General features: G+C 46.5%; 1 protein-coding gene across 1 annotated transcript in view; it reads left to right on the top strand.

The window, feature by feature from the left end:
* The window catches only part of cacna1g (calcium channel, voltage-dependent, T type, alpha 1G subunit), a 360,095-nt gene that overhangs the window by 196,580 nt on the left and 145,630 nt on the right, over window positions 1-17,885 (top strand). Inside the window, 4 exon segments of the mRNA XM_052478432.1 lie at window positions 2,899-2,991; window positions 3,531-3,806; window positions 3,809-4,430; window positions 4,642-5,030. Of these exon segments, the coding sequence (XP_052334392.1) occupies window positions 2,899-2,991; window positions 3,531-3,806; window positions 3,809-4,430; window positions 4,642-5,030 (1,380 nt within the window).

Genomic DNA, 17,885 nt, shown 5'->3' with positions numbered 1-17,885 from the left:
GCACACTTACACTCCGCAAAGCACAGTCAATACTGTTTACCCATAAAAACCAAGGAATTTAATGTTCCAGGATGGCAGTATTTCAGAAGTGTCTCAGGAAGATGGTGTCACTGTCTCATCTGTCTGATGCTAACTTAGTGATCAGCTTCATACTCAGAGCCTGCGAGTTTAAAGTGTCGTGGTACTTTAAATTGTTGGCACCGGGGTTAGAGACAGCTGATCTTTTGGAAATTGGTTTTATGCTACACTGTACAGTATCTTGTTAAAAAAGACCTTTTAAAGCAGCATCGTCAGTGTTTTTTAAAATGTATCTCTTTCTTTGTTTTGAAGTACACCAAACAGTTGACTGACCACTTGACTGGTCCCTCCTTAAGACTTTGACGTAGCTGTTGAGCTGTATCCTTCCCAGGGTTAGGTTGCATTAGGGTGTATGAGACACAGAGACCGAGAGCATAATTGGTTGTACTGCTGCTGCATCTAAGGAATAGGGATGAATAGATTAAGAGGGTCGCTATGGCGATGGAAGTGGAGTGAAGCGCACTAAATATCATTTCTGTCATTCGGTCTCTTGTTTGTCAGCCTATTCATCGCAGGGACTTCGCTCGAGTTTTAATTTGTCCCCGTGTTGTAGTTGTGTCGTTACAGACTTCACAGACATACTCCTGAATCAGAAAGATTGAGGACTTCCACGATTAGCATGAGAACCGCCGGGCCTCGACGGACCGCCCTTTGAGCCAATGAGCAGTCATTCTGACTGCAACATTCCAACAGTGTGATTAATACGTCTCATACACTGTATGCTATCGCAAAGATAATCATTGGTTGTGTTCATACAGCAATGGAAAATATTCAGGGATTCAATCAATTGTATTCACGGAGTGACTGTTACAACTGTGAAACAGGAAGCATTTGTGTTGGAACACAGTAGCAGCTTCTTTTTATAGCACAAAAAATGTAGATATATTCCAACCACCAAGATGCACGGTCAAATGATAAAGAGTGGAACTCAGCAAAAAGCATTATAATGAATATGAGCGTTGATGTGACAGCGGTCAAAAATAGTCAATTATCTTCAGCGCGTGCTTGTGTGTGTCTTCATGCAATGGCATCCGTTGGATTTCATTCAACAGTTGACATAAAACCTCGTAAAGTTCACCGGCTTGACACACTTTGACATACCTTTGTTTGGTTGTAGTGTGTAATAGTCTCCCTGTCCCGACTTCCGCCAGAGTCGGTCCCTCTTCTTGTTCGAGCGGCATTCGGCGGTCGACGTCACCGGCCTTCTGGCCATCACCGATCCACTTTTTATTTTCCATTTGTTTAGTCTTTGTTTTTTTACACACCTGGTTTAAATTCCCCCATTACATGTTCATGATTTAACCCTCTGGTTTCCCCCATGTGTGTGTGCGTGTTTGTTTTATTGTAAAGGCTGTATCTGACGGCTGGTATATTGTTCCGGGTTTTGTATTTACGCCCGTTTTAATTCGTGGTACCGGTATTTTTCCAGCACCATAGTATTGTGTTTATACTGGTGTTTTCTTGAATTAAATACCTTGTCCACGCATCTCAGCTCTCCTGCGCCTGACTCCTTTCTCCAGTTACCCACAGCATTGACACTCCCGTTCTCTGTTTATTGTGTCCCTGGCGTCTTGTCATTCTTCAGCACCGTTGTGCAGGTGCCTTATTTTGCGCAGAGGAAGGACCTACCGACTCATTTTGATCACGGTGCCGGCCAGACTTGTTTTCTTGGCAAGCAACTCGACTGCCAATGACAGTGAAGTGAGGGAATTGTCCACGGTGACATTTCTCCCCTTGCCAATTTAAGGTTCCACAATCCTCGTCACCACATTCTCCGACATTCGCTCACCTGCTGCCCGGATGTTTTCCCAGATATCGAAAGCAGTTCAGCATGAACAATTGCACACGCTCTCACTGTGTAGCCTCCTCCAACTAGGCCAGAGTAGACTGATAAGACTGCTTGGATTCAGTGGACTGATATACAGTAAGACACATTCCATTTTAGGTCCTACTGTTGGGAGAAGGTGTGGAGCAGGTCCTACTGTTGGAAGAAGGTGTGGAGCAGGTTCTACTGTTGGGAGAAGGTGTGGAGCAGGTCCTACTGTTGGGAAAAGGTGTGGAGCAGGTCCTACTGTTGGGAGAAGGTGTGGAGCAGGTCCTACTGTTGGGAGAAGGTGTGGAGCAGGTCCTACTGTAGGGAGAAGGCGTGGAGCAGGTCCTACTGTTGGGAGAAGGTGTGGAGCAGGTCCTACTGTAGGGAGAAGGTGTGGAGCAGGTCCTACTGTTGGGAGAAGGTGTGGAGCAGGTCCTACTGTTGGGAGAAGGTGTAGAGCAGGTCCTACTGTTGGGAGAAGGTGTGGAGCAGGTCCTACTGTTGGGAGGTGTGGAGCAGGTCCTACTGTTGGGAGAAGGTGTGGAGCAGGTCCTACTGTTGGGAGAATGAGGGGCAACATGTGGAAGTGACATGGCCTCCTAAAACTGGTTATAACTCCAGTTGTGTTTGACATATTAAGATTCTAACACAGACAGTGTGTTATATAGACTTATTTTGGAAAAGTCAAGGACAGAGGGGGGAGGGGAAGGACTTAAAAAAGAATCATAAGCAGTCGAAATGACTGCTTTAGCAGATCCAGTGTTAACTCAATCTCAGTGGCTCTGTTCTTGAGGTGAAACTTAAACACACAGAGAGAGAGAGAGAGAGAGAGAGAGAGAGAGAGAGTGTTCAGAGAGTGTTCAGTAGTTGGTGTGATGTGGATGGTGCACTAGGGAGGGGTTTGAAGTCTAAATGCCTGACCTACAGCCTTTGTTTCTGTGATATCTATGTCTTTCTGTGTGTCTGTCTCTCTCTTCTCTTTCTCTCCTTCCTTCTCGCGCTGATAGGTGATCACGCTGGAGGGCTGGGTGGACATCATGTACTTTGTGATGGATTCTCACTCCTTCTACAACTTCATCTACTTCATCCTCCTCATCATCGTAAGTGACCAAATAAGTGGGGAGAGTTAATTATTAGAATTAATCTATAGTTTGTGTGTGTGTGTGTGTGTGTGTGTGTGTGTGTGTGTGTGTGTGTGTGTGTGTGTGTGTGTGTGTGTGTGTGTGTGTGTGTGTGTGTGTGTGTGTGTGTGTGTGTGTGTCTGTAGCATAATTCATTGCAATGGCATAGCTGCTTATTCAAGCTCTTAGTAAACTCCTGACTCCTGAATGCCCTCCCAGGCCCTTACGTCTGCTTCCAGAAACAACATGCCTCAGTACACCACTCAACATCTGTTCAGTCTGAAACTCCCTTCAGCAGTACACAGCCTGGTGATACAGTACAGGAGTATTATCTCCTCAAGCACACATTCATAGAGCTGGGGGGAGCTGCTTCTCAGAGGCTGGGAGGCTAGCCGCTAGCTAACCTGGGAGACTGTCTGTTATTTGTATGTTCAACTCACAGTGGATATGTAGGTGGAAAAACTCCCTAAAGTGTGTGGGTATAGACTCTGTGTGTGTTTCTGGTTGCCCCTCTCCAGATTGGCTCTTTCTTCATGATCAACCTGTGTCTGGTCGTCATCGCCACCCAGTTCAGTGAGACCAAGCAGAGGGAGAGCCAGCTGATGAAGGAACAGCGTATCCGTTTCCTGTCCAACGCTAGTACCCTGGCCTCCTTCTCCGAGCCGGGCTCCTGCTACGACGAGCTGCTCAAACTCCTGGTCCATGTCATCCGCAAGGGGTGCAGGCAGGTGGCCCATGTCTGTCGGGCCTTGATGCGCCGTGCTGGGATGAACATCGCAGCCTCTCCCCTGCCCTGGAGCGAGAGAGGGGGAGCCAGAGAAGGAGGAGGAAGGCTTCCAGACAGGGTTCTGTGGTCTCCAGAAAAGGGTCGATGTCCGTTCATCACTTGGCTCACCAACACCATCATCATCATCATCACTATCATCTAGTGAATGGGAGTGTGAGGGGGGGACTAGGGGGTAGGGGGGTGGAGGGGGTCAGGGGAGGAGGGGCGGACGTGGAGACGGGTTCACATAGCAACAACGGTGGCGCTGGACGGCTCGTGTTGGGTCCTCCTCCATCGACCTCTGACCTGAACTTGGCGACCCCGGCGTCACCAGCCAATCCCGCGCTGGGCATCATATGCCACACAGACTGCCACCTGGAGCCCACCACCCCCACTACCCTCACCCCTACCCCTAGCCCCTTCTCCCTGGCACCCATCCCCATGTCCAGGGCTATGAAGAGGAACTCAGTGCCCTTTGCTGCCCCCGGTCCTAAGAACTACCCCACCCTACAGCCCAGGGCACTAATGGAGTCTAGAAGTGTCAGTGTTACAGCTAGTACCATCAGTAATATAAACCTCAACCTCAATATACCACCACTAACCTTGGAGAGGGGACCACAGAGTCTGGTGGACACACACACACCCACGTCAGGTACACCATAAAACACACGCAAACCATGTGAGAGGGATATGGTGTTTCTGTCTTGTTTTAATTAAAGTCACGATGTGACTGCGATGAAAATTGGGAGAAAATGGGAACATCTATTTTTCTGAGTTACATGTTTGAAAAGGTACAATATCAACCAAGATGCTATTGTATATCTGTTTTCTCTCCCTATCGTCTTCTCCATCCCTCCCTCCAGCCCAGCTATCCAACCGTGACCTGAGTGTCATCGGAACCCTGGACCCCTCGTTCCCCTTTGACCCAGAGTCATGCCCATACTGTGCTAAGGCCCTAGCAGGGGAGTCAGAGGGCACGGACGGAAACGAGAACCCCGGGGACTCAGACAGCGAGGGTATCTACGAGTTCACCCAGGACCTCCACCACAGAGACCGCAGGGACCGTCGGGACAGCCGTCAGCCCAGGAAGGGGCAGCGAAAGCTGGGTACCACGGCAGGGCGAGTGGTCCGGGCCTGGAGGCTGGTGTGTGACACCTTTAGGAAGATAGTCGACAGCAAGTACTTTGGAAGAGGGATCATGATCGCCATTCTGATTAATACACTGAGTATGGGGATTGAATACCACGAACAGGTGAGTGTGTGTGTTTTCCTTGGTACATCTTCAGGAGGATTGTATTCGTGTGTCTGTGTGTGTGTAGGTGTTACTAGGACAAGGGAAAGTTGGGATTGGAGAAGCCAAACTGCAGTCTGAAGACTATTCCCTGTGAGTGCAGTGGTTCAGACCGTGTGTAGCTGTGTGCATTGAACCGCTTCTAGCCTTTACTCAACTTTCTTCCCTGAGGCCGGAGAGGAATTCCCATTCTTCCCAATCCTCTGAGCGTTTCATGCAACTCCGGACTGCCTTGTTTACAGGAGCGTAATTGTGACCATGTGAAAGTGTAGGAGAGCGTGTGTGTCTGTGTGTGTGATTTTGTGTGTGTGTGTGTGAAGGGTGAGGAAGGACCCCAAACATCTGAAAGAGATTGCTCTTTCTTTCTTTCTCTCTCTCTCTCTCTCTCTCTCTCTCTCTCTCTCTCTCTCTCTCTCTCTCTCTCTCTCTCTCTCTCTCTCTCTCTCTCTCTCTCTCTCTCTCTCTCTCTCTCTCTCTCTCTCTCTCTCTCTCTCTCTCTCTCTCTCTCTCTCCCTCTCTCCATCTCCCCCTGTCTTTCCCTCTCTCCTTCCCTCTCCCTCTCTCATTCGCTCTCTCACATGCCTCGTGTGCAAGCCATAGCCTGAAGGGAGCACGCCACCGGGTCTCCCGCCCAGCTCACACACACACACACACACACACACACACACACACACACACACACACACACACACACACACACACACACACACACACACACACACACACACACACACACACACACACACACACACACACACACACACACACACAGTATTTGTAACTGTATTTCACACAGATGTGAGTATATGCGTGTGGTGTTAAAGCAGGTTTGTATTAGTGGATGGGTTGAAACACATTCTTGAGGAGGTGATTGCGTGTGCATGTGTGTGTTTGTATCTTGGCATTTATACATTATGTGTGTGTGTGTGTGTGTGTGTGTGTGTGTGTCTTGGGCTTTAACATGGTGCTGTCAGCTTCCCTCGCCTCCACTTCCATCTATAATAGATCACAGAGAGTGTTTTATCTTGTAGAAATCCCCTTTAAACACACACTCTGGATCTCCCTAGACCCGTTAGACGCTAAGCACACCACACCAGATCCACTGGAGTGTGCTTTCACCCCTTAAGTCAGTGTTTCACCCCTTAAGCCAGTGTTTCACCCCTTAAGCCAGTGTTTCACCCCTTAAGTCAGTGTTTCACCCCTTAAGCCAGTGTTTCACCCCTTAAGCCAGTCTTTCACCCCTTAAGCCAGTGTTTCACCCCATAAGCCAGTGTTTCACCCCTTAAGCCAGTGTTTCACCCCTTAAGCCAGTCTTTCACCCCTTAAGCCAGTGTTTCACCCCTTAAGCCAGTGTTTCACCCCTTAAGCCAGTCTTTCACCCCTTAAGCCAGTGTTTCACCCCATAAGCCAGTGTTTCACCCCTTAAGCCAGTGTTTCACCCCTTAAGCCAGTCTTTCACCCCTTAAGCCAGTGTTTCACCCCATAAGCCAGTGTTTCACCCCTTAAGCCAGTGTTTCACCCCTTAAGCCAGTCTTTCACCCCATAAGTCAGTGTTTCACCCCATAAGCCAGTGTTTCACCCCATAAGCCAGTGTTTCACCCCATAAGCCAGTGTTTCACCCCATAAGCCAGTGTTTCACCCCATAAGCCAGTGTTTCACCCCTTAAGCCAGTGTTTCACCCCTTAAGCCAGTGTTTCACCCCTTAAGCCAGTGTTTCACCCCATAAGCCAGTGTTTCACCCCTTAAGCCAGTGTTTCACCCCTTAAGCCAGTGTTTCACCCCTTAAGCCAGTGTTTCACCCCTTAAGCCAGTGTTTCACCCCTTAAAGCCAGTGTTTCACCCCTTAAAGCCAGTGTTTCACCCCTTAAGCCAGTGTTTCACCCCTTAAGCCAGTGTTTCACCCCTTAACCCAGTGTTTCACCCCTTAAGCCAGTGTTTCACCCCTTAAGCCAGTGTTTCACCCCTTACAGTTTTTCTCAGTCGCTTTGCTGCATTTTTCACATCATCCCTAACATGTGCAAAATAATAACTGCATTTCTCAGAACAATTTGTACAAACTGCAACATACAATAGATATGTCACTAAAAATCCTTAGTACATCTCTCAAAAGTAAATATTCATGCCAATGATCATGTCAGTGTCATCAGAATGATAAGTCATTGAGTCATTGTTCACGAACATGGTCGTCAAAATGTTTAGGCATGTTGTCAACGTAACTGTGTACTTTGACAGTATTACCTGATGTAAACTCAGGCTACAGTTTGGATGACAGTTACTGTATTGAAAATGCACAAGGCTGCACTTCTATGGCATATATCAATTTCAACAGTACTATTTACTTATTACTGTATGTGGGTTATTGATTGAAAGAGACTGGACAACCCAAGGTGCACAAAGGAAAAAAACTAAATTAGAAAGAAACACAGGAAACCACCCCAAAGGCACAACTTTGCCCGCAGCACTGTTGTGCTGTCTCTACACATCCAGACGTTCCTGTCTGTCGGCCCACATATTCTCATCCACATCACACCGGATATTTTCCCTTCCAATACAACGTGGAAAGAATCTTTTGGAATGCCTTATCCATCCTCTGCAGGCGTCTACTGTGATGTCCTCACATGCTGCATCCATTGCAGCCAGCAGGGTCATCTGTGTGTGTGGCTGACGATCGTACACCTTCCACCTCCATGCTGAAAATAACTCCTCAATTTGCTTAAGGAATGGTGAATAAGGTGGGAGGAATTTTATGAGCATCCTCGGGTGGGTCACAAACCATTGCCTTATGTTTGATCGATGGAAACTCACATTATCACAAATGACCACATACTTTGGCAAATCCTCTCTAAACAGACCCCTCTCATCATCAGGGATGAGAGCCCTGTAGAGAGTCTCTAAAAAGTTGAGTAGATGCTGGGTGTTGTATGGCCCTATAAGGGGGATATGGGTTAGGACACCATGCTCCGAAATAGCAGCACACATGGTGATATTTCCTCCCCGTTGGCCTGGCAAATCCACAGTAGCTCTGTGACCGATGATATTCCGACCCCGCCTCCTGCATGTGGGGAGGGTTCACTTGATTCCAACTCCATTATACGCTATATCCCAGAACACACACATTTTACTATGAAACATACAGGTGGGTGCATGTAAGGTGCAGTATGTGCAGTATGTATCTGTATATTTCTGTATGCTGTGAAATTCAAGTGGACTACTGTAATATGAAGCATTGTAGGAAGTATACAGTATACTGCTTATATACAGTAACAGTGCACTGTACATTGGTGGACATACCTGTTCTCTCTTCAAAACTATTGAGGACACGGTTGATCTCCCAATATTCGACTGCACCCTTCGACCCGCCTCAGCCATTGTAAGGCCATGGTTGACAACATGGTCTACAATAGTGGCCCTTATGTCATCAGATATGCGACCTAAATCAAATCAAATGTATTAATATAGCCCTTCGTACATCAGCTGATATCTCAAAGTGCTGTACAGAAACCCAGCCAAAAACCCCAAACAGCAAGCAATGCAGGTGTAGAAACACATGAAACAATGATTCCATGCACCATCCTCCTTTTGAAGCTTCCAGTCTGTTATTCGAACTCAATCAGCATGACAGAGTGATCTCCAGCCTTGTCAACACTCACACCTGTGTTAACGAGTGTTAACGAGAGAATCACTGACATGATGTCAGCTGGTCCTATTGTGGCAGGGCTGAAATGCAGTGGAAATGTTATTTTGAGATTCAGTTCATTTGCATGGCAAAGAGGGACTTTGCAATTAATTGCAATTCCTCTGATCACTCTTCCTAACATAATCCCATTGAGAACTTGTGGTCAATCCTCAAGAGGCAGGTGCACAAACAAAAACCCACAAATTCTGACAAACTTCAAGAATTGATTATGCAAGAATGGGCTGCCATCAGTCAGGTGGCCCAGAAGTGAATTAACAGCATGCCAGGGAGGATTGCAGAGGTCTTGGAAAAACAAGGGTCAACACAGCAAATATTGACTCTTTTCTCAACTTTTTGTAATTGTCAATAAAAGCCTTTGACACTTATGAAATGCTTGTAATTATACTTCAGTATTCCATAGGAACATCTGTCAAAAATATCTAAAGACACTGAAGACACAAACTTTGTGGAAATTAATATTTGTGTCATTCTCAAAACTTTTGGCCACGACTGTACAGTCTGATAGCAGTGGGTAGAGTGGCGTTTCTCAGGCGGTTCGTACGGGCAGTTATACAGGACAGTTCGTGGCTGTTTCTCAGGAGCCTGGTGGTGCAGTTGCCTCTTTTTGGAGGGAGCAGGTTATTCCGTGGATGGTCAAGAGTGGGCATGTCCTTCACCAGGTGCACTGCAGCCTGCTCTCCCCTGCTCTGCAGTGACGGGAGCTGTGGTTGGACTGCTCCACCTCTGGAGATGATCCTCAAGGCCCTCCTCTGCACCTTGTCTAGTTGGGCCTGCTGATTTTTACTGCATCCAACTAACAGCACTCCACCGTACTCCAGACAAGGTCTGAACAGTGTAGTATGGACTGTCACCAGATCTTCAGTGGGTAGGTCATTTCTGGCAAGAACAGTCAGGCGTTTTGAGGCCATCCTCACTGACTGTTAGTTGTTGTTACCACTTGGTACTTTCTGTCCTCCTAGGATTAGTGGTGCAGGTTGTGGATGGTCTCTAGAAAAACATATCCCAACTTTTTCCCATTCAGGAGCATGTTGTTGAATGTGGCCCACTCTTCCAGCTGCTTTGCCTCCAAGCCCATGGAAATGGCCTCCTTGATGCTGGTTAATGGTATGGCTCAGGACAGTCCTACATCGTCTGCATACCTAGTGTCCAGAGTGTTACTGAAGACAACTTTTTCGGGTGGACAGATATGAAACAGATATGGTGAGACGACGCCCCCTTGTGGGACACCAGAGGTGACCTCTGCCCAAGGGCTAAAGTGCCATTTGCCATCACCCTCTGTCTTCTACCTGTGGTGTAGCTGTGGAGACAGGCTAGTAACCATTACCCTCTGTCTTCTTCCTGTGGTGTAGCTGTAGAGCCAGGCTAGTAACCATCACCCTCTGTCTTCTTCTGGTGGTATAGCTGTGGAGCCAGGCTAGTAACCATCACCCTCTGTCTTCTTCCTGTGGTGTAGCTGTGGAGCCAGGCTAGTAACCATTACCCTCTGTCTTCTTCTGGTGGTATAGCTGTGGAGCCAGGCTAGTAACCATCACCCTCTGTCTTCTTCCTGTGGTGTAGCTGTGGAGCCAGGCTAGTAACCATCACCCTCTGTGTGGTTCTGAGCAAGACTCTGGTTCTCTCTTTCTCTATCCCCCCTCATAGAGTGTCTAACTACAGAAGACCACCACAGAGTCTCAGCTCCTTTATGGCTGAGAACGACCTTCATGGGATGATATTGGATATAATAGTCAAGAGTGGTTGTAGGATTGGATGAGTGTAGATCAATGTTTTGCCACACCAAACTTTTCACACAGGCACACAGAAGGACAAACTCACACGCTCTTGCACACACTCAAATCAATGTTTTGTCTCTCCAAACTTTCCCAGCCTCGTCTAGAGATTAGGAATCCATGTCAGAGGAACCCAGACAAAGAATGGGAACGAGGGAGAGAACGAAAAAAAATTGAATAACGAGGGAGCAGAGAAGAGGGAGAGGGATGGGTGGATGGGGAGAGGAGAGGAGGGAGCCGAAAACTATGAAACTCTCTCCTAAAACTTCCAGCAGTGTGTGTGTGTGTGTGTGTGTGTGTGTGTGTGTGTGTGTGTGTGTGTGTGTGTGTGTGTGTGTGTGTGTGTGTGTGTGTGTGTGTGTGTGTGTGTGTGTGTGTGTGTGTGTGTGTGTGTGTGTGTGTGTGTAATTGGCGTTTGATAGTGTTTGCTGAGCGACCGGGTCAGAGACCGATAGTGACCCTGTGAATCTGGATGCCTGCTCCACACACATGAACACACACACGAACACACACACGAACACACACACGCACACCATGTGGGTCGGCTAGGGGATAAAAGGACTGAGGGAGTGTGTCCCTGCCAGTATTCCCCATGAGTCCGAGGAGAACTTCACAGGGAAGCTGGAACATTGGAACACTCAATCAGAATGGGAGGGGGGACTCTCTTCTACCCTACCCCCTCCCCTACACACACTCACACACACACACACACTTCATCATGCTCTATCTATTTGCAAAGGCCAATCAATATTTCTGCTGCCAGTAATTTGATTTAATGGTCTTATTAATGTTTGATTATTATGATGACTAACAGGATGGGTGCGTCTGATTCAGATGGCCTAGCTATCAATTTACCATTATGCACGGTTCCCCCGCTGCTGCTGCAGCTGTGTGTGTCTGTCTTTGTGTGTGTGGTGTGCAATAAACACAATATATAGTTCATAATGATGGTCAACACTGGGTGTCTGCATGTGGTTTTTGACAAACACACAAAAACAGGTCAGACAAAGAGTGATGCAATCCACTCTTGGACAACTTATTACACACTGACACCCCCCCCACACACACACCCACACGCACACACACACACCCACACCCACACCCACACACACAGATATGTACTTATCACTCCCTGTGGTAGATACTACAGTACTTACTATAGAATTCTGTGGTAACCTGTAGTATAAGGGAAAGGGGGAGACCTAGTCAGTTGAACAACTGGATGCAGTCAACTGAACTGTGTCTTCCACATTTAACCCAACTCCTCTGAATCAGAGTGGTGCGGGTGGCTGCCATAAATGACATCCATGTCTTTGGCACCCGGGGAACAGTGGGTTGGTTAACTGCCTTGCTCAGGAGCAGAACGACTGATTTTTACCTTGTCAGCTCAGGGATTCAACCCAGCAACCTTTCGGTTACTGACAAGAAACCCATTGCCCCCCAGGAGACTGAAAAGATTTGGCATGGGTCCTCAGATCCTCAAAAGATTTTTACACCTGCACCATCGAGAGCATGCTGACTGGTTGCATCACTGCCTGGTATGGCAATTGCTTTGCCTCCGACTGCAAGGCACTACAGAGGGTAGTGTGTATGACCCAGTACATCACCAGGGCCAAGCTTCCTGGCATCCAGAACCTCTATATCAGGCGTCAGAGGAAGGCCCTAAACGTGTCAGAGGAAGGCCCTAAAAATTGTCAAAGCTTCCAGCCACCCTAGTTATAGACTGTTCTCTCTGCTATCGCATGGCACCGGAGTGGTACCGGAGCGCCAAGTCTAGGTCGAAGAGGCTTCTAAACTGCTTCTACCCCCAAGTCATAAGACTCCTGAACATCTAATCAAATGGTTACCCAGACTATTTGCATTGCCCCCACCCCCACACACTCTTCTACACTGCTGCTGCTACTCTCTGTTATTATCTGTGCATAGTCACTTTAATAACTCGACCTACATGCCCCCCACATTGATTCTGTACCGGTACCCCCTGTATATAGCCTCCACATTGATTCTGTACCGGTACCCCCTGTATATAGCCTCCACATTGATTCTGTACCGGTACCCCCTGTATATAGCCTCCACATTGATTCTGTACCGGTACCCCCTGTATATAGCCTCCACATTGATTCTGTACCGGTACCCCCTGTATATAGCCTCCACGTTGACTCTGTACCGGTACCCCCTGTATATAGCCTCCACATTGATTCTGTACCGGTACCCCCTGTATATAGCCTCCACATTGACTCTGTACCGGTACCCCCTGTATATAGCCTCCACATTGATTCTGTACCGGTACCCCCTGTATATAGCCTCCACATTGATTCTGTACCCCCTGTATATAGCCTCCACATTGATTCTGTACCGGTACCCCCTGTATATAGCCTCCACATTGATTCTTGACCCCCTGTATATAGCCTCCACATTGATTCTGTACCAGTACCCCCTGTATATAGCCTCCACATTGATTCTGTACCCCCTGTATATAGCCTCCACATTGATTCTGTACCAGTACCCCCTGTATATAGCCTCCACATTGATTCTGTACCGGTACCCCCTGTATATAGCCTCCACATTGATTCTGTACCGGTACCCCCTGTATATAGCCTCCACATTGACTCTGTACCGGTACCCCCTGTATATAGCCTCCACATTGATTCTGTACCGGTACCCCCTGTATATAGCCTCCACATTGATTCTGTACCGGTACCCCTGTATATAGCCTCCACATTGATTCTGTACCGGTACCCCCTGTATATAGCCTCCACATTGATTCTGTACCGGTACCCCCTGTATATAGCCTCCACATTGATTCTGTACCGGTACCCCCTGTATATATAGCCTCCACATTGATTCTGTACCGGTACCCCCTGTATATAGCCCCGCTATTGTTATTTACTGCGGCTCTTTAATTATTATTACTTTTTTTTTAGGTATTTTCTTAAAACTGCATTGTTGGTTAAGGACTTGAAAGTAAGAATTTCACTCGCATTCGGCGCATGTGACAAATACAATTTGATTTGAATGGATATATCCAGACAAATCCCCTCCCCCAATAATGCAATTTGTGTCACCCGTAAGTGAGAAACCTACATGCCAAGTATAGACCATATATTGTGTTCCCTGAACTTTCTCTGAACTTTCTGGTCAGACCACAGTTCTACTTAGCTACAGGTTATGGAAAATGTGTTTACTATTTCTCCAGTGGGTTTCCTGAAAGAGAAGGCCTTCTTCTTTTTGAAAGATAATTAAAAAAGAGATTATAGTTAACGCTACAATAAATACTACAGTATACTACAGTCTGTGAAAACACTACAGTAAATACTGCAGTATACTATAGTACATTCCACAAAAACACTACAGTAAATACTACAGTATTGTACAGTCTGCAAAAACACTACTGGAAGTACTACAGTATACTACAGTACATTCTGCAAAAACACTACAGTGAATACTATAGTATTTACACTGTAGTATCACACGCACAAACACACACACACACACACACACACACACACACACACACACACACACACACACACACACACACACACACACACACACACACACACACACACACACACACACACACACACACACACACACACACACACACACACATAACCTGTAACACTCAGCTTGACCTTCCAGAAAACTCCCTCCACTCCAAGGTCAGGACAGGATGAGGGGGAGAGAGGGGAGAAGGGGTGGAGGGAGTGGATAGATAGAGGATGTATCTGCTCCCTCTCCCCAGTTACTGTAAGAGTGTGACCTTTTATGGTGTGTGTGAGTGTGTGTGTGTGTCTGTGTGTAAATAGTTGCCCTGCTTCCAACTATGTGACACAGGCTGCTCTATTTAAACAGAGGGCAGTTTTCTACTTTGCATGAAGGATACTCACCCTTGTTCTTTGCAGTAAACAAATGAGTGAGGGGACTTTCAACCTCTCCTGCCCGTCCCTCGTCATCCATCCATCTCTCTTCTTTCCTTTGCTTATGGTGGGATTGTTTTCCCCCTGAACTTCCTCTCTCTAACTTACTCTCGTTCTCTCCCTCGCTTTCTCTTTACACCTCTACATTTCGTACATTGTTAATAAGAAAACAGGGGTATCAGGTCTGGCTCTGGGAGAGGAGGGAGGGGGGTGGTGTGGCAGCCATCCTGACTGCCAGGTCTGCATTCCTGTAGTCAAGCAGGGTAAATATTATCTCAGCTCACAAAATGTAGAGTTACAGTCGACCTATTGTCTAAGAGTATCTGGCATTATACAGGTGTAGGATCTCAATTCGACAAGTTTCTCACAGCAGGACAATAATGCTGCAGCAACAGCACATGTGAGTTATTGTGTGGATTATAATGAATGGACATTTTTGGAGCAAATGGGGTCAGACATTTTAAAGTGGAAATTACAAACTTCACTCCGCTCACCCTTTCCTCCCACGGACACTGACCAAAAAGGCACACAGTCTTCCAGCTGATGGCGAAACTCGAGTCGCACCGGATTATTTAGAGTCATGTACAAATTCATGTTGTTACTCCTATGAACAGAGTGAACTATTCCTCGATATTAAAAAAGACCAAAGTCGCTAATAACAACAACAAAAACAATACACTTCCCTATTCCTGCTACAGTGCTTGTTATGGCACTGAGTGGAAATAGGAAGAACACACCTTTTATGGCTTATAAAAGTGTTGAATACAAAGTGTTGACAGTGGTGAGTAAGAACTTAATAAACCTGAACTCACTCATAAAAACAGCATCTCTTTTCTGTATTCGTTGACAGTCTCTCTCCAATCATGTTTTTAACGTTATGAAATCTCACAGTATCAACTTTGCTATAGCTTTCTTTTATGTCTGCTACGTTACTGCAGACACGGTCATCGGAGTCATCCGATTGCCCAACGGTTCGGCCTATAGTGCACTTGACGAATCGAGCGCACCGCCATGCAATCTCCATAGACAAACATTGACAGTAGAATGGCCTTACTGAAGATCTCAGTGACTTTCAACATGGAACCATTTCCAACATGTTAGTTCTTCAAATGTCTGCCTTGCTAGAGCTGCCCGGTCAACTGTAAGTGCTGTTATTGTAATGTGGAAACATCTAAGAGCAACAACGGCTCAGCCACACAAGCTCACAGAAGGGAACCGCCGAGTGCTGATTCACGTAGCGCGTAAAAATCGCTTGTCCTCTGATGCAACACTCACTACCGAGTTCCAAACTGCCTTTGGAAGCAATGTCAGCACAATAACTGTTCGTCTGGAGCTTCTTGAAATGGGTTTCCATGGCCGAGCAACCGCACACAAGCCCAAGATCACCCTGCGCAATGCCAGGCGTCGGCTGGAGTGATGAACGATGCTTCACTATCTGGCAGTCCAATGGGTGAATCTGGGTTTGGCGGATGCCAGGAAAAGGCTATCTGCCCCAATACATAGTGCTAACTGTAACGTTTGGCGGAGGAGGAATAATGGTCTGAGGCTGTTTTTCATGGTTTGGGCTAGGTCCCTTAGTTCCAGTGAAGGGAAATCTTAACTCTACAGCATAACATTACATTCTAGACAATTCTGTGCTTCCAACTTTGTGGCAACAGCTTGGAGAAGGCCCTTTCCTGTTTCAGCATGACAGTGTTCCTATGCACAAAGCGAGGTCCATGCAGAAATGGTTGGTCGAGATCGGTGTGGAAGAACTTGACTAGCCTGCACAGAGCCCTTGACCTCAAACCCATTGAACACCTTAGGAATGAATTGGAACGCTGAATGTGAGCCAGGTCCAATCGCCCAACATCAGTGCCCAACCTCGTTAATGCTCTTGTGGCTGAATGGAAGCAAGTCCCGCAGTAATGTTCCAACGTCTAGTGGAAAGCCTCCCCAGAAGAGTGGAGGCTCTTATAGCAGAAAAGGGTGCTCCATATTAATGCCAATGATTTTGGAATGAGATGTTCGAGGAGCAGGTGTCCACATATTTTTGGTAATGTAGTGTATGTACAATTGAAGTCGGAACTTTAAATACACTCAGGTTTTCAACGACTCCACAAATTACTTGTTAATAAACTATAGTTTTGACAAGTCTGTTAGGACATCTACTTTGTGCATGACACAAGTCATTTTTCCAACAATTGTTCACCGACAGATTATTTCACTTGTAATTCACTGTATCACAATTCCAGTGGGTCAGAAGTTTACATACACTAAGTTGACTGTGCCTTTAAACAGCTTGGAAAATTCCGGAAAATTATGTCATGGCTTTAGAAGCTTCTTTTTGAGTCAATTGGATGTGTACCTGTGGATGTATTTCAAGGCCGATCTTCGAACTCAGTGCCTCTTTGCTTGACATTCAAAAGAAATCAGCTAAGAAAAATAATTGTAGACCTCATCAAGTCTGTTTCATCCTTGGGAGCAATTTCCAAATGCCTGAAGGTACCACGTTCATCTGTACAAACAATAGTACGCAAGTATAAACACCATGAGACCACGCAGCCGTCATACCGCTCAGGAAGGAGACACGTTCTGTCTCCTAGAGATGAACATGTGTGAAAAGTGCAAATCAATCCCAGAACAACAGCAAAGGACCTTGTGAAGATGCTGGAGGAAACAGGTAAGTAACAAAAATACAAAAGTATCTATATCCACAGTAAAACGAGTCCAATATCGACATAACCTGAAAGGCCGCTCAGAAAGGAAGAACTGTTTGTCCATAATGACCATCGTTATGTTTGGATGAAAAAGGGGGAGGCTTGCAAGCCGAAGAACACGGCAGTGGCAGCGTTGTGACAGTGTTGGTATGTTGTGGGGCTGCTTTGCTGCAGGAGGGACTGGTGCACTTCACAAAATAGATGGCATCATGGGGGGGTGGAATTATGTGGATATATTGAACATCTCAAGACATCAGTCAGGAAGTTAAAGCTTGGTCACAAATGGGTTTTCCAAATGGACAATGACGTCAAGCATACTTCCAAAGTTGTGGCAAAATGGCTTAAGGACAACAAAGTCAAGGTATTGGATTGGCCCTCACAAAGCCCTGACCTCAATTCTATAGAACATTTGTGGGCAGAACTGAATAAGCGTGTGTGAGCAAGGAGGCCTACAAACCTGACTCAGTTACACCAGCTCTGTCAGGAGGAATGGGACAAAATTCACCCAGCTTATTGTGGGACGCTTGTGGAAGGCTACCCGAAATGTTTGACCCAAGTTAAACTATTTAAAGGCAATGCTACCAAATACTAATTGAGTGTATGTAAACTTCTGACCAACTGGGAATGTGATGAAAGAAATAAAAGCTGAAATAAATCATTCTCTCTACTATTATTCTGACATTTTACATTTTTTAAATAAAGTGGTGATCCTAACTGACCTAAGACAGGGA

Source organism: Oncorhynchus keta, chromosome 24 (genome assembly GCF_023373465.1).
Source record: "Oncorhynchus keta strain PuntledgeMale-10-30-2019 chromosome 24, Oket_V2, whole genome shotgun sequence".
NCBI lineage: Eukaryota > Metazoa > Chordata > Actinopteri > Salmoniformes > Salmonidae > Oncorhynchus > Oncorhynchus keta.
This window is presented reverse-complemented; position numbering and strand designations above follow the sequence as displayed.